Source organism: Cannabis sativa, chromosome 9 (genome assembly GCF_029168945.1).
Source record: "Cannabis sativa cultivar Pink pepper isolate KNU-18-1 chromosome 9, ASM2916894v1, whole genome shotgun sequence".
In the NCBI taxonomy this organism is placed as follows: Eukaryota; Viridiplantae; Streptophyta; class Magnoliopsida; order Rosales; family Cannabaceae; genus Cannabis; species Cannabis sativa.
Window position 1 is genome coordinate 15,036,039 of NC_083609.1, and position 23,228 is coordinate 15,059,266.

At 31.2% G+C, this 23,228-nt stretch overlaps 1 protein-coding gene across 2 annotated transcripts; it reads right to left on the reverse strand.

Annotated features, from left to right (window-relative positions):
- Positions 1–963: 963 nt before the first annotated feature.
- LOC115722337 (calmodulin calcium-dependent NAD kinase) lies at positions 964–21,777 on the reverse strand. 2 transcript variants are annotated; one of them, XM_030651531.2, is made up of 10 exons: positions 21,617–21,777; positions 21,327–21,524; positions 20,985–21,208; positions 20,554–20,615; positions 19,261–19,485; positions 17,163–17,292; positions 2,358–2,695; positions 2,088–2,232; positions 1,704–1,734; positions 1,216–1,317 (listed from the first exon to the last, which is right to left on the reverse strand). In XM_030651531.2, exons 1-9 carry the CDS (start codon positions 21,627–21,629, stop codon positions 1,705–1,707), a joined length of 1,365 nt encoding a protein of 454 aa, XP_030507391.1. In that variant the 5' UTR covers positions 21,630–21,777; the 3' UTR covers positions 1,216–1,317; position 1,704. The 2 variants fall into 2 exon arrangements, with proteins under 2 accessions (XP_030507390.1, XP_030507391.1); XM_030651530.2 differs by lacking the exon at positions 1,704–1,734 and having other exon boundaries at positions 964–1,317.
- Positions 21,778–23,228: the final 1,451 nt, after the last annotated feature.

A 23,228-nucleotide genomic window follows, 5' to 3' on the forward strand; every position in this document is an offset into this window, starting at 1 on the left:
TTTAGCAAGAAGACCAAGTCATCATACACAACATATCAGTTGATGGGAGTCCAAATACTTAAAGCAAGACAAAGAGACAACAAATTGGCCAACTCAAGGGCCCTAGTTAGACCCCCTAGCCGGCCCTATGGCCAGCATAGACCGGCCAGCCTCCAACAAAGGAAGGGTTGACCAACTTGCATCCTGAAAGGCACTTGTGATGCAGCCTTGACCTTGGCAGGCACTTGTTGCACAGCTTGCATCCTGGATAGCAATTCAAGTCACTAATTAGGCTTCAACAACCCATAAAAATAGGGGATAAAGATCAATTATTTACCTATTCTTGGGGATTAATTAATATATTATTTGTTTATTATTTATTTATGTAACAAATAGGTGATATCTCCTCTTTTTAAGGGGATATCAACCTATCTTCTCTTGTAAGATCTCCTATATAAAGAGCATTAAGCTAAACCTAATTGGCCTAAGTCTAAAGTGCTAAGTCTTAAGCTCTAAGTTTGAAACCCTAGTTCTCTCTCTCTCTCTCTCTCTCTCTCTCTCTCTCTCTCTCTCTCTCTCTCTCTCTCTCTCTCTCTCTCTCTCTCTCTCTCTCTCTCTCTCTCTCTCTCTCTCTCTCTCTCTTCTACACGCCCCAAGCATTGTAGAAGAGACAGAGTCTCTCTCATCTCTCTTACTTGAGGTTTGCTTCTTGATTCTTACTACTATAATCTTAAGAGAGCCACTTAAGAATCCAAAACACTTGTGATCCGAGTGGTATTATCTCTGGTATCAATACAACCAAAAAGGGAGTAGGTCATTACCCGTTAACTAAGGAGATCAAACCTCTATAAAAATACTGTGTACTCTTTAATTTTCTTGTTCTTATTATGTACACGTGGTGATATCAATCATAAATACAACTCCAAATTTGAGATCAACCTATACTATGAATTCTTTTTGAGTGGAAATACACAGGAACTCCACTTCACAAAAAGTATATAGCACAATATTACATATATTTCAAACCAACAGAAATGTTAACAAAAAAAATCCAAAGAGCTACAAATGGATTGTTATTTTAAGTTATATTCAAGAGGTATTAATATTACTATTTTCTATTTTTTGAATGGATTCCCTAAGGCGTTTCTGAATGGATGACCTGGAGGGGGATAAAACGATGTCATTCCAAATAAAACCTGGGCGAAATATGGTGGTGGAGTCAGCATAGAGCTCGTGAATTGAATCAGCATTTGAGTTCAAGCTTCTTATAGTATTCAAACATTCAATTTCTTCTGAGTCAACCAACAACTTCTGTTCTCCTTCCTTCCATCCTATTAGCTGCAAATTTTTGAAATATATATTAAATTTAATCTCATCACTTTTATTACTTTCTCAAAGCTATGACTTAGTGTAAACATTAATTTATTTATATAATAAATCATTCATTTTATTCTACCTAATAATAAGTATGTTTAAGATTCGTTAACTTAATAGTTCAATGATATTAGATTCGTCTTAAGGTTTACATCAAGATGAATTAGAGATTTAAGTAAATATTTTAATAATGTAAGCTTTTTTCGGCCCTAGAACTGCTAATATAGTAGCTCACACTCTTGTAAAATTTACTAAGCTTTTTTCAGCCCTAGAACTGCTAATACAGTAGCTCACACTCTTGTAAAATTTACTTTAACAACTATTGTTAGTACAGAAAGGCTAAGGGTCACCTTATAGTGTCAAGCGCCACATGGAGAAATGCTATGCAGGAAGAAATCAATGCCCAAGAATAAAAAGAGGATCAGTGACATATTGCTATTGATACAAATTATTAGCAGATCCTACATGATTTGATTTAATAAATAATATAAAAACCGTAATCAATCGTAACATGCCATATCAGTATGGTATTGGATAAAATATAATACCTAATAGCAATACTCATTGTTAGCCTCAATATCTAAGTTACATAGTAAACTTTTAGTTGATGCCTTTTATCAATAAATTTCTTAGTTCTCTACCCATGAGCTTATTGCTTTTTAGTGTTCCTTAAAACTATTTTCTCAATAATAATAATTAATGTGTTCGGCATTCATTATATATTATATATGTACCTTTGGTGGCCCTCCCATGGAATCGGTACAATAAAGCCTGGCATTATCCACAAGATGGCAATATCTTGGAAATGCAGTAGCAAATCTTTTGTGGGACGTTAACTGTGAATTCACTCTCACTGCCCTTCCAATCATTATAGCTCTCCTATGTATATATATACAATATTATACACATACATATTAATATAATAAAAAATTAATTAATTAATCCTTAAGTAATGACATTATAATACAATTTTATTTATCTATAAAAATAATGAATTAATTTACCTAATGCCTCTAACGACAGCCAAATAAGGGTCACAAACGACTCCAACCAACTCAATTCTGTAGGGCTTTCTTTTGGGCACTAATGAGTCATTATTTTCTCCATTAATAATGTCATTTGCTGTTATTTGTTCCCAATAATTTTCATTTATAGTACCATCTTCGGCCACTTTGTAGCCAACACCCATACGGTACCGAAACTTGTGAACATTCCTAGCCATGGCCACCGTTTGCTTCACAAAGGGCTCCCACGAAAGGGTCCCATCCATGATCACGTCACGCCCTTCGTTCAGTGCCGTCACTAATAGTGACGACGCTGCATCTGTCGACGATTGGTGCACCTATATATAATATATATTTATTATATTAGTTTTTTAAAAAATAGAGTATATTTTTATTATTCAATAAGATTGGAATTCTCATTTTTAATGCAATGCAATGTTCAATCACATCAACATATAATGAGCATTACAATGTTCAATTATGTTGTTTTTCTCATGGAGACTAAGAAGAGCAATTTAGATATGGAAAGAATTTGGCAAAGTTTGGGATTCAATGTGGGCGTGGTTGTTTCATCTGTTGCCACAGCTGAAGGTGTTGCCCTGTTCTAGAAAATCAGATGGGACATTCAGGTTCTAACTCTGGATATCGATAAGATCATTGTCCGCTTCAGGGAAGATAGGAACTTTAAACCTTGGGTGTGTTGTTTTGTTTATGCTCCTCCGAGGAAGGAACTTTGTGATGATTACTGGGCAAATTTATCAGGGGCCGTGGATAATTTGAACATGGCCTGGATGGTGATGGGGGATATGAACTCAGTTATCACATAGGAGGACAAAATTGGTGGGAGGCCTGTTACTGATACGGAGGGCCGTGGGCTTAGAAATTTCATCTTTGATTGTGGTAGTGTGGACCTTGAAGGTGTAGGTGCAATGTACACATGGACTAATGGCCAAGACTGGGAGCATCTCATCAAAGAGAAGTTGGACAGGGTGATGTTCTCAACCTCTTGGCTGGAACAATTTGCTAAGGCTGAGACTAAGAATCTCCCTATTCGACACATCAACCATTCAGCGATTGTTCTTGATTTATTTCTTGAAGGTGATCATTTTAAGTCCCCCTTTCAGTATTTAGATGCCTGAAATATGGACACTGAATGAAAAGAAGTTATTCAAAAAGCTTGGTCGCAAACAATTTAGAGCTATCACAGTTTTATTCTTAGTGCTAAGTTGAAGTGTACCGCGATTGCGTTGGCTAAATGGAATAAGGAACGCTACGGGATATGCAAGAAAAAACTCGAGTTATTGGACAAGCCACTCATTGATGTTCAGAACCGTGCTCCCTCTCTTGAAAATGTGCAACTTGAGAGTTCCATTTTACTTGAAATAGATGAAATTGAGACATGACAAGAAGCCATTTGGAGGCAAAAATCTACAGAAATGTGGCTCAAAGATGGGGATAAAAACTTAAGATTCTTCCACACCTCAGTTCTTGTTAGAATAAAGAGGAATTTTATTTGGTCCATCTTGGAGGATGGGACTCATTGGATAGAAGGTTGTGATCACAGTTACTTTATTTTAAATTTTAAAGAGATCTTTTCCTCTTCTAATCCTGTGATTGATTATGAGATTTACTCGTTGATCAACCCTTGCTTAAGCAACCTTGAGAATGAGTCAATCTGTGCTATTCCCTCCTTAATTGAAATCAGAGCGGTGGTTCAGGAAATGCCCCAACTTAACTCTCTAGGTTCGGATGGCTTTCCTACAAAATTTTACAATACTCACGGAGATGTGGCGGGGAAACAAACAGTTGAGTTTGTCCAAGAATTTTTCTCCATTGGAAAATTCACTAAGGTAATTAACCGTACCTTCATTGTCCTCATTCCTAAAAATAAGGATGCATGCTGCTTTAACGATTATCGACCTATAAGTTTATGCAATGTAAGCTATACAATTGTGGCTAAGATCATGGCAAACAGATTCCGTCCTTTGTTAGAGAAGATTATATCCCCCTTCCAGTCGGCGTTTGTTAAAGGAGGATGGATTGCTAAAAACTTTATCTTTGCCCATGAGATTGTGCATGACATGGGCAAAAAATAGGGGAGTTATGGCTTCGTGGGAGGTCAAATGTGATATGTCAAAAGCCTATGATAGGCTGGAATGGTGCTTTATCGAGTGTGTGCTTAAGGCTTATGGGTTCAGTGATCAAGTTTGTGGCCTTATCTCTCAGTGCATTTCTACTATTTGGTATCAACTCTTTCTCAATGGTGGTCTCTCTAAGACATTTTACCCATTTAGAGGTCTCAGACAAAGGGACCCCCTTTCCCATATCTCTTTATTCTTTGTGCATAAGTTCTTTCTCGATTGATGCTTGAAAAGGAGAGGCTGGGTCTGATTAATGGGTACAAGCTAACTAGATCTAGTATACCTATTTGACACTTGATGTACGAAGACGACTCAATTTTCTTTATTTAGGCTAATCTTGGGTGCTTGGATCAGATGCGTAAGGTTCTGGATAAGTATTGCTATTGGTCTGGGCAGCAGATCAACCAAAATAAATCCAAAATTATGGCTTCGAGAAACTATATTCCCAACAGGGTTACTGAGATTTCTAACTTCCTCGGCTTTGAGTTGATCAATGGTGAGGAATCTTTTCTTGGAAACCCGTTATTTGCTAAAGGGAATAGGGGCAAGGATTTCAATATTGTCCTTGAGAGTGTGAGGAACAGAATGGAGGGATGGAGGGCCAAATTACTTTCTTAAGCCGCTTGCACCACACTCATTAAGAATGTAATCTCCTCTATTCCCTTATATACTATGTATGTGTTTAATGTCCCCAAAAAGATCAATTGGTCTCTAGATGCCTTGGTCAAGAAGTTCAGGTGGACAGGGTCAACTTAAGGTGGGAGATATCTCTCTCTTTTGAGTTAGGATAATATATGGATGCCTAAAATTTATGGCAGATTAGGCTTGTGTTGCTTCTCGGATATCAATTTCTGTCTTCTTACTAAACTAGGTTGGATGTTGGCTTCGAAGCAGGATAAGATCTGGGTTAATTTGTTATTGGAGATATATTGTATGCATTCGAGTTTTTGGAGCAACAAACTCCCGAGGAATGCTTCCCCGGTGGCAAAAGGCATTTGGATGACTAGAGATTTCATTAAGGATCACAGTGTTTGGATTATTGGCAAGGATTCTAATGTCGATTTTTGGAACAATGTTTGGTCCTATGGTGATGACTGCATTATTAGCGCTGGTGATGTCAATCAAAAAGTCTTTGGGGGTCAAGTTGCAGAAGATCTTTTGGAGGAGGGGGCAGGTTCTGGAATGCCCATCTCATCTTCGAGATTTTTGAACCAGTTGCAGCCAATGCTATCACTTCTAGCAACATTATATTTTTTCCTGGTAAAGATCATTTACTTAGGAAATCTTTCCCTGATGGCTTCTTCACCCTCAAAGCGGCTTACCACAACTTGAATCATGGTCGTTTCTCTAATAATGAAATTTCGCTTTACTCTGTATCATATTGCGGATTACTTTATTTCAAATTTCAAAGATATCTTTTCCTCCTCTAATCCTGTGATCAATTCTGAGATTTACTCGTTGATTAGCCCTTGCTTAAGCAACCTTGAGAATGAGTCAATCTGTGATAATCCCTCCTCAATTGAAATCAGAGCGGTGGTTCAGGAAATGCCCTAACTTAACTCTCCAGGTCTGGATGGCTTCCCTACGAAAATTTACAATACTCACTGAGATGTGGTGGGGAAACAACAATTGAGTTTGTCCAAGAATTTTTCTCCATTGGAAAATTTACCAAGGAAATTAACCGCACCTTCATTGTCCTTATTCCTAAAAAGAAGGATGCATGCTGCTTTAACGATTATCAACCTATTAGTTTATGCAATGTAAGCTATAAAATTGTGGCTTAGATCTTGACGAACAAAATCCGTCCTTTGTTAGAGAAGATTATATCCCCCTTCCAGTCGGCGTTTGTTAAAGGAGGATGGATTGCTAAAAACTTTATCCTTGCCCATGGGATTGTGCATGATATGGGCAAAAAATAGGGGAGTCATGGCTTCGTGGGGGTAAAATGTGACATGTCAAAAGCCTATGATAGGCTGGAATGGTGCTTTATAGAGTGTGTGCTTAAGGCTTATGGGTTCAATGATCAAGTTTGTGGCCTTATCTCTCTGTGCATTTCTACTGTCTGGTATCAACTCCTACTCAATGGTGATATCTCTAAGACATTTTACCCATTTAGAGGTCTCAGACAAAGGGACCCCCTCTCCCCATATCTCTTTATTCTTTGTGCAGAAGTTCTTTCTCGATTAATGCTTGAAAAGGAGAAGTTGGGTCTGATTAATGGGTACAAGCTAACTAGATCTAGTATACCTATTTCACACTTAATGTACGCAAATGACTCAATTTTCTTTATTTAGGCTGATCTTGGGTGCTTGGATCAGATGCGTAAGGTTCTGGATAAGTATTGCTATTGGTCTGGGCAGCAGATCAACCAAAATAAATCCAAAATGATGGCTTCGAGAAACTGTAATGCCAACAGGGTTACTGAGATTTTTAACTTCCTCGGCTTTGAGTTGATGAATGGTGAGGAATCTTTTTTTGGAAACCCGTTATTCGCTAAAGGGAATAGGGGCAAGGATTTTAATTTTGTCCTTGAGAGTGTGAGGAACACAATAGAGGGATGGAGAGCCAAATCACTTTCTCAAGCCGCTCGCACCACACTCATTAAGAATGTAATCTCCTCTATTCCCCTATATACTATGTATGTGTTCAATGTCCCCAAAAAGATCAACCGGTCTCTAGATGCCTTGGTCAAGAAGTTCTGGTGGACATGGTCAACTTAAGGTGGGAGATATCTCTCTCTTTTGAGTTGGTATTAGATATGCATGCCTAAAACTTGTGGCAGATTAAGCTTGCGTTGCTTCTAGGATATCAATTTCTGTCTTCTTACTAAACTAGGTTGCATGTTGGCTTTGAAGTAGGATAAGCTCTTAGTTAATTTATTATTGGAGAAATACTGTACGCATTTGAATTTTGGAGCAACAAACTCTCGAGGAATGCTTCCCCGGTGGAAAAGGCATTTGGATGACTGGAGATTTCATTAAGGATCACAGTATTTAGATTATTGGCAAGGATTCTAATATCGATTTTTGGAACAGTGTTTGGTCCTTGGTGATGACTACATTATTGGCCCTAGTGTTGTCAATGCAAAAGTCTACGGGGGTCAAGTTGTAGAAGATATTTTGGAGGAAGGGGCAAGTCCTGGAATGCCCATCTCATCTCTGAGATTTTTGAACCAGTTACAGCCATTGCTATCATTTCTAGCAACATTATATTTTTTCTTGGTAAAGATCATTTACTTTGGAAATCTGCCCCTGATAGCTCCTTCACCCTCAAAGCGGCTTACCACGACTTTAATCATGGTCGTTTCTCTAATGATGAAATTTTCTCTACTCTGTGGAAGACTTCTCTACACGAAAGATTGAAAGTATTTATTTTGAAGTTGTATAAGGATTGTCTTCCTTTTGGCTCCCGATTGGCAACGATTTTTGGCAATCCAATTGGAAGATGCGTCCTTTGTGGCTTAGACGACAGTGATACTAGTGCTCATTTTATCTCCTTTTGGGCTGTTACTACATACCTCTAGTTATCTAGCAAGTGACATATCCATATAAATGAATTCCCTCTTCACTCTGGTGCTGAGGCTATTAACTAGTTTCTTAATCCCCCTTTCCTACAGGGAAACTTGGAGCCTGCTGAGAAAATGGAATTCTTAGTATATGCTGCTGTCCTTTACCATAACCTGTGGTTCTTCAAGAACAATTATTTCCATAACAGTGCACAATGGCCTCTTCAGAACATGAGGAACAAGATTAATGAAGCCTTTTTGAGCCATTAGAAAACTCAGACTGATGGTGCTTTGGTCCAGTCTCATAGCGAGGGCCCTGGAATTCATTCGATTCGCTGAGGTCTTCCTAGACTTGGTAGAATTAGAGTGAATGTGGACTATGCAAATAAGAAAGGACAGGGTTCAGTGGGGGTCGTGGCTTGGGATAGCTGTGGTGGAGTGCTTAGCTGTTCGTCTCTATGTTCGATGCCTCTTCTATTATTAAGGGGGAACTTGAAGCCATTTCTACTGGCCTGAATGTGATTCAAAGGTTGGGACTTTGTGATGTCAACTTGATCTCAGATTGTCAATCACTAGTTTGGGCGATTAAGAAGCTCCAAGCTCCTTGGTGGAAACTATCTTTCTCCTTTTGCCAGGTCTTAAGTTTGATTGTTGATTTGGATGTTAATGTCGTATGGATGTCTAGGAACTGTAATCATTTGGCTCATGTTTTTGCCAAATGGAATCTCAATCAATCTCGTAATGGTTTTCTTGAATTTTGGGAGGTGAGTCCCTTTGTACTCACCAATATTTTAGCCTCTGTTTACTGAAGTTGTTTCAAGTCTTAGCAAAAAAAAAATTTCATCATTTGATAAATGAAAAAGATAATCCAAACATAATAAAAATTGCCAATTTAATAAAGGAATAAAATTTGTAGTATATCCCCAACAATAATTATGTGTACACTATTATCCTGGTTATCCCTTATATCCATAGGGCTTGTTTGGTATGCCTAATTGGATTGTAATGGACTATTAGTTTTTTTACATAACATTGATCCAACTATCAAAACTCTATTATTACGTTAAATCTTGGTAGCTAAATGTAATATAAATACCAGATTGAACTATTAGTTAGGATTGGATTAGAATATATTAGTACCATGTTATGTTTTGGGTAGGACAAGACTCAGGTCGGCTTAACCATAAGACAACTTAGGCAATTGTCTGACACCTCACAGAGTTTAAGGACTACATTTTACAGGTAATTGTTGAATTAAACCCCATCATAAGCAAGGACAGTTTTATCATGAACCGCTGCACACTTAATCACTCAAGACACAACTAAAGTCACTTCAAATAGAACTAAACAAATCCTATGCGACATAACTAACTTAAAAGACTAGGCTGCTAATTATTCTTTCTCAACCGACTTGAACAAAAGACTTTCAATGGATTTGATCTCATTGATCAAAGTAGAGCAAGAAGTTCTCTCCAAGTTAGTGAGAGAAGCTCCAAGATTGTTAGAGAAAGAGAGAGAAAAGAAAAAGAGTTAGTCAAGAGTTTTTTTTTTGCAAGAAAAGAGAGAAACCTAATCAACTTGTAATCAAGAGATCATTGAGAGATTATCTCTCAAAGAGTGTGATAAGAAATCTCCACCATTATTGAAACTATCCAAGCTTAGATCATAGTGAAAAGAGTTGTTCTTCCTAAGGAGAGCTCACAAGGATGTAGCCCAAAGTTTAAAGGGAATATTGCCAAAATTCTTGTGTTTGATCTTTATCTTTTTGCTTTATTTCATCATTTAATTTTTGTTTTATTGCATTACATGTTTATGTCAAAGATTGATTGTTTTCATCTTTAATAATTAATTCAAATGTGGTCTTGATCAAAATTATAATTTGAATTAACATTAACAAATTAGCAATTCAATTGACATGGCTTATACAATTTGGTAATTGGTTTTGTGAAATCCATTGCTGCAAGATTAGGTTGGATCTGCAGTGTGTGTTGTCTTGTTTAGTTTAGTGAGTAATGTAGGAATCCAAGAATGAATTCTAACAGTAGTATTAGTGCTAGAAACTTCAAGATTTGAAGATCATTGACTCAAGAATGAATTCTAACAGTAGTATTAGTGCTAGAACAGATTCAACAAAAATCTTTGACAAATAAGATTTTCTTGAAAGAAAGAATCTTTGGATTCAAGATGAGTCCCTCAAAGACCTTGCACCACAATTTGGATGAGTTCTTAAGAAAGCACATAAAACTTGCAAATTCAGGAGAGAATGAGGCCCTTAGTGATGAGAATTAAGCCATAATAATCTTGAATTCATGCCAGACTCATATAGAGAGGTCAAAACTTCAATCAAGTATGGAAAGACCTCTATCACACTTGAGAAAGTCATCTCAGCTCTCAAATCCAAAGGCTTAGGAATAAAGGATGAGAAGAATGGTTCTAGTAGTGGTGAGTTACATTCTTACCAAGGCAAAAACAAATATAAGAAACCAAGCCAAAACAAAGGAAGGAGTCCTGGAAGGGGTTAAGGAAAGGGGTATAATAAGGGAGAGGGAAATCACAAGCTGGTGGTCTTAAAGATTCAAATGGATGCTTTCATTGTGGAAAACTAGGGCACATGAAGAAGGATTGCTATCTCTTGACCAAAGGGAACAAGGGAAGATCAAGTAGTCAAGACTCAAATGTATCTAATTACAACAATCATCATACGAAAAAAATTGACCAACAAGTAAATTTCAGTGATGATTATGACAGTGGGGAAGTATATGTTGTTGCAACCAATTTCAAGGATGATTGGATCCTTGATTCTGGATGCACTTTTCATATGAAAAATAATAGGAACTTTCTTTCTGATTTCATGGAATCAAGTGAAGAAAGATTCATATTGAGGAACAACCAAGCTTGTCTAATTGGAGGGTCTGGCACTGTAAGTTTTATAATATTTGATGGCATTGTGTGTTCATTAACTGGGGTCAGGTATGTTCCAAATCTAACAAGAAATTTAATTTCAATTAGCGTGCTAGATGACGTGGGTATTGTGACAAAAATTGAGCAAGGGTACAATGACAATCATGAAAGGAAACAAGAAAGGAGGTATTTACTACCTACAAGGGGAACCTGTAATTAAATGTCATAATGCCATAGTCCAAAGTCCAAAGGATCACAAAGCAATGTTGTGGCACAAGAGGCTAGGCCACATCAGTGAGAAAGGACTGCAGCTCACGAGTGAACAAAACCTATTGGGAAAGGACAAGGTAACAAAGGTAGATTATTGTGAATCTTGCATTCTAGGTAAGCATCATAGACTCAAGTTCAAAGTTGGCACTCATAGGTCCAAGAACATTTTAGAGTATGTTCATTCTAATATGTGGGGACTAGAAAGAACACCAACACATTGGGATTGCTCTTATTTTCTGTCTATAGTTGATGATTACTCTAGAAAGGTTTGGGTTTATTTTCTCAAACATAAGAATGAAACATTCCAAAAATTTGTTCACGGGAAAACCATGATGGAAAACCTCACAAATCACAAGCTAAAAACCCTTAGGACTGATACTGGTCTTGAATTCTGCAATGATCAATTTAATACCTATTGCAGAGATGTATGTGTTCAAAGACATAAAATTGTTAGGACCACTCCTTGACAGAATGGAGTTGTTGAGAGAATGAATAGAACCATCATGAATAAGGTTAGATGTCTCATGATTCATTCTAGTTTATCTAAGGGGTTCTTGGGTGAGGTTGTGCTTACTGTGGCATATCTCATTAATAGATGTCCCTCTAGTGCAATTGAATGCAAGACACTTGAAGAGAAATATTTAGGGAAACCCACTGATCTCTTAAATCTGAAAGTGTTTGGATGTGTAGCATATGCACATTAGAGTGCTGGCAAGCTTAAGCCAAGAGCACTCAAATGTTTTTTCTAGGCTATCTTGAGGGAACAAAAGGGTATAGGTTGTGGGTGAAAGAAAAAACAAGGCTTAAAGCAATTAATAGTAGAGATGTCATATTTAAAGAAGATTATTTTCCTTGTATTGCTAACAATGACTCAAGTGCATGTAGCTCTTTGGACACTAACCCTGCAGGTGTGACAGTGAGTTTAAGCTCAAGCACAAGAACAAACAACCTAACTGAAGCACCAAACACATGTGAGGTGGAACTTATTCAGGTGGAACATACTCAGGAAGACACCATTTAGGCAGCTCAAGATTAAGAGCAAAAGGACAACATTCAGGTGGAACCTAACTGTGAAGTTAGCAACAAGCTGAAGACCTGTTAGAATATTAATCAGTAAGGGACAGATCTAAGAGGATTCCCGAGCCAAAGCAGAAGTACGATTTCAATGTATGGAAAGAAGTTCTTGCATATGCTCTCATCTGTGCAACAGGTTTAAGCAAGAGTGAACGTGAGGGTTATGAATAGGCTATAAAAGATGAAGATGCAGTCAAATGGAACAAGGCCATGGATGAAGAAATGGGGTCTCTCAGTAAGAACAAGACTTGGAAAGTGGTTCAAAGACCAAAAGGCAAGAATTTTGTGACATGCAAGAAGATTTACAAGCACAAGGAAGTAAGAACAAAGAATGATCTAGTGAAGTTCAAGGAAAGGCTTGTGGCAAAGGGGTTTACTCAAAAAGAAGGTATTGACTTCACAGAGGTGTTTTCACGAGTAGTTAATTATAAAACAGTTAGGCTCATTCTATCCCTGGTTGTTCAGTTTGATCTGAAAGTAGACCAGATGGATGTTACTATTGGGATTTATGCTCTAAAAGCAAGTAATTAATGGATAATATATTAGAGAATATATGAAATACAATTATAAGATAAATGATATATTAATTATAAGAGTATAATTATTAAATATTTGAAAATTTCTTATTCATATGGAAAATGTATAATCTTGTAAGGATGTACAAGAGAATTAAGATTATACGATATGAATAAAATAAGTCGGTAGTATATTAAAGTATTGAGAATCTTTAATATGGAACTGCTAAGTACGGTTTACTATACACTATACTTCTAGTGTATGCGATTTTAATTCAGATCACATTTGTATATGGACATGTAGTAAAAGGTACTGTGTATAATTAGATTATACATGATAGAGCTGATATGTAATCAATATCTTTCATTAAATTGTCATTTACTATGAAAAGAATTTATCATATCACAATGATGATCATTAGTAGATCAGCCTGAATCCTGAGTATACATGAACTCCGATTTGTGTTTATTGAGTTCTTTGATTCACTCGTTAAAGTTTCTCAGAGAAGATGATTCTTATAACTTCTGTTTTATAAGCTTAATAACATGAGTGGCTGGGAACATATTATACAATATGGACTCCAAGCTTTCCTAATGGATCAAATATTAGTTCCCATATAATGTTAATTCTGAGAGTGTTATCAGTTGGATCCAAATCTGTAATAAGTTATAGATTAAGTGTTCACATTAAATTAATGGTACGTAAGGAATCAAGAGATAATTAGAAGGGTAAAATAATATTTTGACCAACTCTAGTTATGAACTAATAATTTGAAGACGAATTGCTTATATTGATTATATTAAAAGACTACAAGTAAGAACTCTGTAAATATAAATCTATATTGTCAAATAGTGTAATTTCATATTTATAGTGGAGTAATAATAAAATTATAAACCAAATTATTCTACTGATGAGATTGATAATAATCTTGGATTTATTGGAGCTTTAAAATATAGGTTCATTGTCCCCGAGTCACCTCTATACAACACTATACATGGGAAGGTTTTATTTGATGAATAGATTTTGAGTAAGAATTAATTTCTATGAGAAATAATTTTTAAGGGCAAAATAGTAATTTATGAAATTATTGTTTTGATTAATTATGGAAATTATGAAAGTGTTTTTTCTAAATATTATACCTAAAATTAAAATTTTATTTACAAAAATACCTTTAAGAAAATTATTTGCACAAATTTTGTTGTGCCACATCAGCATACATACCAAAATTCAAAACAATTACTGAAAATAGAAAAACTCGAAAAATCTCGTTTCCATAAATTTTTGTTTTTTGGGAGTTTTAAAAAAAGCAATCATTTAGATACTTTTGATGTGAATAAGACATTAATTGGTTACTTTTCTATTAAAAAATTATTTCAAAATTTTACACATATATAAATAATAAAATGACCATTTTAGTATGTGAGAAATATATAATTTTCGGTCTTCAGAAAAAGATGACTAATATTAGGGGTAAAAATGTTAAATTTTAATAGTTAAGAAAACATAACCTAACAAAAGCAATATAATTATGTAACTGTTATATTTTATGTAAAATTTCTAACAAAATATATATTTTAAGAGGCATGATTAAATAATATGGAATGTTCAAGAGATAAAAATACAAATTATTTATTATTCTAATTATTCTTATTATTATGTATGTCTATGTGATAAGAATAAATATGTAATATTATATATCATAATTAATAAAGCATTAATTATTGGAGTCTAGTCTACATTATTATTTTTGGCTTTTGGAGAGCTACACTTTTATTTATTTAGTCTATTTAGATACACGTGAGAAAAGACTAAATTAAATTATTATTATTATTATTATTATTATTATTATTATTATTATTATTATTATTATTATTATTATTATGTTATATATGTTATGATTTCTGATATTGAATATCATCCCACATGGGCACTAACTAACAAGTGACGCATTGTCTTCACTATAAATGATATTATTAAATTGAGTAGTTTGATTACAAAAATCTTTTAGTCTCTCTCGTGTTATATCTTATTTTCATTTTATATGGTAAGTGGGGAACTTTGTCGGCCTTGATGTTAATCTTTTTTTTTTTTTTTATTATTTTTTTTATATATATATATATATTTTATAGTTATAAAATATAATATTTTTATGTGTATTATTATATATAAAAAAAACTAATTATTATTTTTAAAATATATAAAAAATAATAATTTTGTGATAATTATTAAAAATTATAAAATTAATAAAAAAAAATTACATGTACTTTTATAATAAAATAAATGAGAAAGTTAATCATTTTTGAATTTAATAAACTTGTCTTATGGTTCATGATGAAGTTATTTTAAAAAAACTATTTAGACTTTTTTATTTACTAAAACTAACAATTTAACTACTATTATTATAAAGTTTTTATATTTTCGTTTGAGGTGTCGTTAAAATATCTTTTTCCATAAAGGTGAATGTAGTATGATATGTACAAAAGGAGCCGTCACAATATTGCTTATTTTTGAAAACTAAAAATTGAGGGATTTATATAAAAATATTAATGATAGAATTTTTTTTTATATGAAATGTTTAGATAAGATGATTAATTTTAATAAATTTTGTGAATGTAAAATTTATACTTTAAATTATAATGATGAAAAGGGAGGTCATGATCCTTACGACTATTTTCATAATAAAATATTTATATGTTTTACTATTTTGCGATAATTAAAATAATAAGTACCGTACGAAATTAATTGTTCAGTCACGCGATCGTTATAAATATCTTGTACCTAATGCAATCGTTATAATCTTTGAAAAATATAATTTACTTTATGATTACTTTTTTATTTTATTTCAGAAATTTATATTTTAAGTAGTTAATAATATTTTTACTATAAATAAGTGAAATAATATTATAATTCTTGATGTATTCACTATTTTTTAATTATTTGTAAATTAAAATGAATAAACTTTTAATTCTTATTTTATCACATTTTTTCTTATTGTTTCATTTAATTATTATTAAATATTATTATTTTTTTGAATAAATATTATTAAATATTATTATTAATTACTATAAATAAGTTGATTACCTATTATTAATTTAAATACGTTTAGATTCTAAATACATTTAAGTTGTATATAGTTTTTCTTTTTGGGTATAAATATATCAACATCACTTAAAAGATAAATGAATAAAAATTTTTAAAATATAAAATAAAAAAATAAAATTTTAGAATAATAGAATTTTGTCTCATATTTTTTGTCTTATAAATATATGGATATATTAGATAAATATATAAATTTGATTTGATGACTCAAACTAAATAAATGAAAATTAGAACTATTTGGGCAACATCAAGTTATCAACCACTCATATATTTTGACAAATCAAAATGAGTGTTAGAATATCGTTGAAAATATACTAATCATGTAGTTTTTAATCCATGTGAGATCTTTAAAAAAAAAATTACTAATAATATTTCTCAATATCAACAAATATATAAAATATACTAATTTTATTAAAATTCTAATAAAATCGATAAAATGGATGAAAAATATCAAAAAATGTAATCTCATATTTTTTTTTTAGTTGCTGAATTAAAAATAATGCAACCTAATTACTAATATTATGATAATATTTTTTTTGGTTAAAAAATAACCACTATGAAAAATATATTTCATTTTAAAATAATAAATAATTTAGACTAATAAATTATTATGAATAATTATTTTTTTTTTTTATCATTTTATATAATAATAGTCTTATATCTATATTAAACTGATACTAATAATATAAAATAAAAAAAATCTAAAATTAAATATATTATCCTATATTAATAAATTATTATGAATAATTATAGATTTTAATTATTGTATATACATAATAATATTATATATGTTCAACAAAATTAATAATTTAAAATTAAATTATATGTTTTCTTATTTATTGAGAAATATTAAAGATTTTTTTTAATTAGTAGTTGACACAAATTGAAAAATACGAAAATATGGGTTGCATTAATTTTTAAAAAAATTATAATTAATTGGACAAATTAAATTTACCAATTACTCACATAATAAATAAATAAATATCAAGCACATAAAAAATAATTAATACTAATTTTGGAACAAACAATAGTGATATATATACATATAATTTATAAATTTAGTATTCACAACAGTATCGTATCATTAAAGTATATATAGAAAAATATATATTTAAGAAGTGTTATTATTCTAATAAAATATTGATGATGATACGAAACATAAATATAAAAAGAATATATATTTTTAAGTAAATTAGAAAGTATGTGTATATGCATGGTATTTATGATGACATAGAAACTAATTTAAGTAATTGTATATATAAATAGGAGATATAGGTAAATAATTAATATTATGGTTACCAATTCGGCAGTTTGGAGTAGGTCGTTGTGATGACCCATGGAGTTAAGGGCTCTGTAAATAACATCTGTCTCTTTGAAAGCATCTGCCTCAACCACCACCGCATTGCTTCCAGCTTCCGACCAAAATGAGCTGCATTATCATTATTATTCATTTAATTAAAATTTATTATACACTAAATCATAATCTAAAGGGGTCCACCTTAGCTGCTACACAAAATTATTATATAATATATACTCAATACTAGCTCATTTATTTTTCTTCCACTTTTATATTCATATATTATATTATATGGAAGAGGTTTCAATGGTTACATTTTTATTGTAACTATCATGGTTACATTTTTTTTAAGCCATTGGATTATTATTAAATGGTTGTGATTAATTTGGAAATTAAATAAAAATAAATAATAAATAACTTGTAACCTGAAAATAACCTAATCATTTATTTCCTTATAAAACTTTAATTAAGATTAATTATATTTTAAAATTAAATTAATTATATTTATTAATTAATTTTTTTGCAATTTATTACTATATAAGGATCTTTTAGCAATTTATTTTTTTATACTTAAATTATTTAAAATTTTATACCAAAACTTTTTATAATTTAAAATTATACAAATATAATTTCATAATTTAAATTTTATTATACTTGTAATCTTAATTTTAAATTATTACACTTAATTATTTAATTTTTTTATTTAAATATTTAAAAAGTAAAAAATGAAATAAGTTGAAGGATTTTTTAGAAAAAAAATGGCTGCACTTGTTATCGATTGATTAACTTGAGGCCTCATACTTAGTTCATATAATTGTAACAAAATAATTAAATATCATTTAAAAATAATTAATTATTTGAAAATTTATTATAAGAAGAGAATTTTAATTTGTGTCAAAAGAAGTTTAATTTTTGTAAAAAAATAAATTTTATTGTAAATATTATAATTAAATGGCTTAATTATTAAAATAATTCAAGTAAGGATTTAAATATAAATATTAATTGCTAAAAGAGGTATCGTTAAATATTTAATTAATTATTTTAAGAAAATAGTTAATTATAATTAAATAATTCTAAAAAAGGAATGTCTACTATTTAATTAATTATTTTAAGAAAATAGTTAATTATAATTAATTAAATCTAAAAAAGGAAAGTCTACCTATTAGTAACCTGCTATTACAGGTTAAAAAAAAATGTAACCATATGGTTACAATAAAAATGTAACCATTGAATAGTCACCCTATATTATATATGTACCATACGTCATAGCATAATATATATACATGTATATCTAATTAAGATATATTCTAATCTAAGTCATTTATTGTGTATGTATAAGGCTAGTTTGGTACAGAATTAGATTAGACTAATTTCTCTAATTTAGTATTTTGGCATGCTAGAAGTCTTCATGATTAATCCAACTAATTTTATGTATTTGAAATTATTTATCCCATCTAGTAAAATGAGATAAATAATTTTATACAAGTGATTTTTTTTTTTTATGATTTTTTTTTTAAATTTTTTATTTTGTTAATATATTTTAAATTTAATAAGAATTTTAATAGAGTAATCGTTACAAATTTATTTATAAATTTTTTATTAAAAACTTATTTATTAAATTTAATAAAAATATATAATTTGGAATTATCATATATTAACTTTTAAAATTTAAAATAATATTAATTAAATAATAGTTACTTAAATTGATTCTAAAAGAAATAATATAATATAATTATATATTTTTTTAAAAATTATTAGAAAATTTATATCATTATTTTAGGAAATGAATATTTGTATTAAATTAGTGGTTAAAATGAATAATTTTATATTATACAAATATTTTTATTGTAATTACTTATTAACTATAAATATGATAAATTATTTTATTGTATATTTAACATTTTTACTTTATTTTTTTTTATTAAAAACAACTTAAGTATGCATTTTTTTTTTTAAAAAAGAGAACTTTTAAAAGTAAGTGTGAATTGTAAGAAAATTATTTTTTTAAAATAATAATAATTCTATATTATTTTCTTATATTTAGTTTAATTTGATAAAATATTCCTATCATATATAAATAATTGGACATATTTTACTTACTCTTTGAGAATGTCTTTGAGTACTGTACTCTTGCCAGCTCCCATGCCGCCGCCCATGAGCAGGAGCACCGGACTCCGCTCGCTCAGAGCAGCCGGCACCATGATGTCCGTACATTGGCCATCTTTATTCCTAGGGCTTCCTCCAATGGCTTTCATTTCTTCCACCAATGTAGAGAACAACCTAGTTACCTTTAGGTCTCTGGTTACTCTCTCAAACCTTTGTTTCCTATTTACCAATATACAATAAATTACTAATTATTAGATTCAATTTAACATGCACCTTGTTATATATAATAATATATATTTTATAATATTATACATATGTATAGTATAGAAAAAGAAGAAAAACAATTTCATGTTCTAAGATTATAGTGCCTCAATTATTGAGAACCAGAATTGCACCACCCATGACACATGGACGTAGTACTGCAGCTTGTCATAATACTAAACCCATGTGCGAATAAACTATACTTGAGGCTAGCTCAAGGGCCGTAGGTGGATGTGTGTTGAAAGTTCTGAGTTCGAGTCCCAAATAAAATATGGTTGTAATATATAAATGCTTATATTTAAAAAAAAAAAAAAACCATATGCGAATAAAATGACCAAATAAATGCGTAAGAAATCTACATTTTGTAATATATATTTTGCTAGCTACAATATTATAATGGTGTGATATGTCATTTTTGTCGTGATAAATATGGCAAAATTGTATTTCTTATTTTTATTATTACAAGGAGGGAAAAAAATTGTATAACAATAAAATTATTGTAGGAGAATTTCAATTAAATATTTTGTTTTATTTATATTCGTTGTCAACTCTCAAATCATATAAAAATTTGGTCGAGTGAGGTAGCCATAAAATTTTGTTAATTAACACTGTGGTGAATTGAATAATCCTTCCAACAAAAAATAGTAATAATGCATAAATGTTATATTAGATAGGAATTTATTAAAGTATAAGTTTTTTTTTTTTTTTTTAAGTACATGAATAATATATAAGAACATATATAATAATACACCTTTGGTTTGTTATTACATTTATTCCTGTTTCAACATGTAATAACTCTTTAATTCAACTTTTTCATAATCATATTGTACTTAAGACCACTTGAAATTTTTATTTTTTTTAATAATTTAGAAAATAAATTTTGAATAACTATTTAATAAAAAAAATGCAGATAACTATAAATAAAATATATATAATACCATTTAAAGAAAAACTGAAGTAAAATACTAGATTTCCTAACAAATATCAATTCTACCCGAAGAACACTTTAAGGATAAATTGATTTACCGCGTTGCTGCCAAAACGAAGCCTTTGAGCTTTGTTTTCGTTCCGGACTCTACACTGTAACACTGTAATAAAAACATAAAACACAATTAAATAATTTTTATTATTTATATAAAAGCATTAATTAGTCTGTACAAACACATTATTATGTACGGATAATATATTTATTCTCTTTTCCACTCTGCTAATCAATTATTCCCCTTTTGCTTAGTGGAAGAAAAGTTGTTAAGTGTTAAGTAGGAATGATCGAGACAACTTTAAAAGCTCTTTGCTTTGCCATATATTATATGGGTCAAATTGAAAAGTATAATAATAATAACTATATATACAATAAATTAAATACGTCAAAAAGTGAGTAAGAAAAAAGAAAAAGATTAAAATTAAGAAAGTTTATCCGGTATTATTATGTAAATTGTAAATTAGAGAGAAAATACCTGACTAATGATGAGAGAAGCTTGGGACCAATGAAAAGCAAAATAAGAGAGAATACATCTCTCAAACTCTTCCAGCAACATCACATACAGAGAATCCACTTCCTCTTCTTTACCAAAGTACTCATATATACTTTGCTCACATCCTTTTGGTTTTCTCAAATACTCCATAGCCAATCTGCATAGCTCTTCACACTCATTTGTATTCTCAAATCCCAGCTGCCTAGCTACAAACACATAATTATATGAAATGAAAACATTTCAAGTAATCGGAATGTTTATTAAGAAGATCATAAACTAAAGCATATATTATATATATATATATATATATGTATGTATATATACCGACGAAATGGGAGAATTTTTCAAGTTGTTGAACACGGCCAGACTGGGTTCTCTCTAAGCGAGGAATCAAGTGTTGGTCAACGAGCAACGGTGGCTGCTCAGACAACTTTGGCCGGCTGAAACGAGCGGCTGCCACCCTAGCCGCCGCATAACCGAAGAATGAAGCCGCAAGGATTTGTACCACTTTTCCTTTTCCATCTAAAGAAAAAAGAGATCGAGTATAAATTTATTATATATATATATATTATATAACGAAAATATAGATTGAAAGGGTAGTTTTGGGGGTTTACCTAGCTGAGACATAAGAACACACTGGAGGAGAAAGCACTAATAGCCAATAGGGTATTGAATGATAGAAGTTGTGACAAATTTTAAATATATATATATATATATATATATATATATAAAGATGAGAGAGATTGATGACCTTTCTCTTTTGAATGACTACATATATATCTTCTGCATATGAAAGAGATAAGAATTAAGGCATCCCATAATGTCATTTTCAAATTAAAAACCAATATATATATATATAAAGATTTTTATTTTATTTTATTGAGATATAAAGCTAGCAAAAGTTGAAGGGGTCAACTGTATCAATAACTTTATTTTAATAGAGAAATCGATTCCGGTAAGATTTTTAATCATTGCCATTTGCTTGAACATAATTATGTCGTGTATCGTGTGCTGCATGATAGATTATATAAATTTATGATGTGATCAATACATGATCACTCACCTCGCATACAACACAAGCTAAAGAAATTAATCAAGAGCAATACAAATTAAATACAATTGAATAATGCAGCTATGAACTAAGGCCTATAAACCAGTAATAAACCAGTAGCAAGAACCATAATTGAACAAGAATAAATAAGCAATTAAGAGCAATAGAAGTAGGAGGAAGAAATCAAACACAATCGAGTTTACGAGGTTCGAACAAGTGATGATGAATCACTTGCCTACTCCTCGGCCAGAACAGTCCCAATGGCTTCAGTCTTTATTGATGCTAGAAGAGAGGATTACAAGTTGTTTACAAGGTGTTCTTTGACACAATATTCACTCATGAAGCAAAGCTTCAATTACATAACAACTCATCTCACTAAGAATCTCTCTCTGTTAAACACTAAACTAGCTCTCAAAATCTCCCCAAGCATTGCTACCCGAATGCTGCGGCAATTGGCTATTTATAGCTTTTGTTTTAGGACCCGAATCCTAACTATCATAACTGACAGTTAGGTAAAACCGTTAGGGACAGTTGAAAAAATGTCTTAGCCAATGTTGATTATTCCTCTATTAGTGGCCAATCACAACAATTTATATGAATATTGGTTGTTAAACCATTTTAATTTATACCAGTTAATTCCAAAAATTAAAATTTTAACGTCATAACTCACTCAACGATGATTCTATTTTGCTTTAGCACTTTTTTGTCTTTTAGGCTCTGTTATAATAGCAAGTTTGCATACGTGGTACGATCCACGTCAGCGAATAATACCACCGTGTCATCAATTCTAAATAAATCCCTCCCCCCAAAAAATCTAAATTTAATTTTAAAAATAAATCAAAATCCCTCAATTAAATGAAAAAAAAAAAAGGAAAGATAAAATCTATACAAAATTCCCACTCCTTTAATAAAAAGAAACCTAAAATTAAAATAAAAACTAGATTAATACCCCTAATATAAAAACACCTACTGCTCGATTCATCCCCTCCCCCATTCTTCCTTTCTGTCATTGTCGACTCATCCCTCCCCCTATTCTTCCCTTCTGCCATTGTTGCACAGTCGAAGAAGAAAATGAAGAGGGCTCCACATCCCAAGTGCTCTTGTCAACACCCAGCAGTGATCAAAACTTTGTGGACAGATGCAAACTCAAGAAGAAGATTTGCGATGTGTCGTCG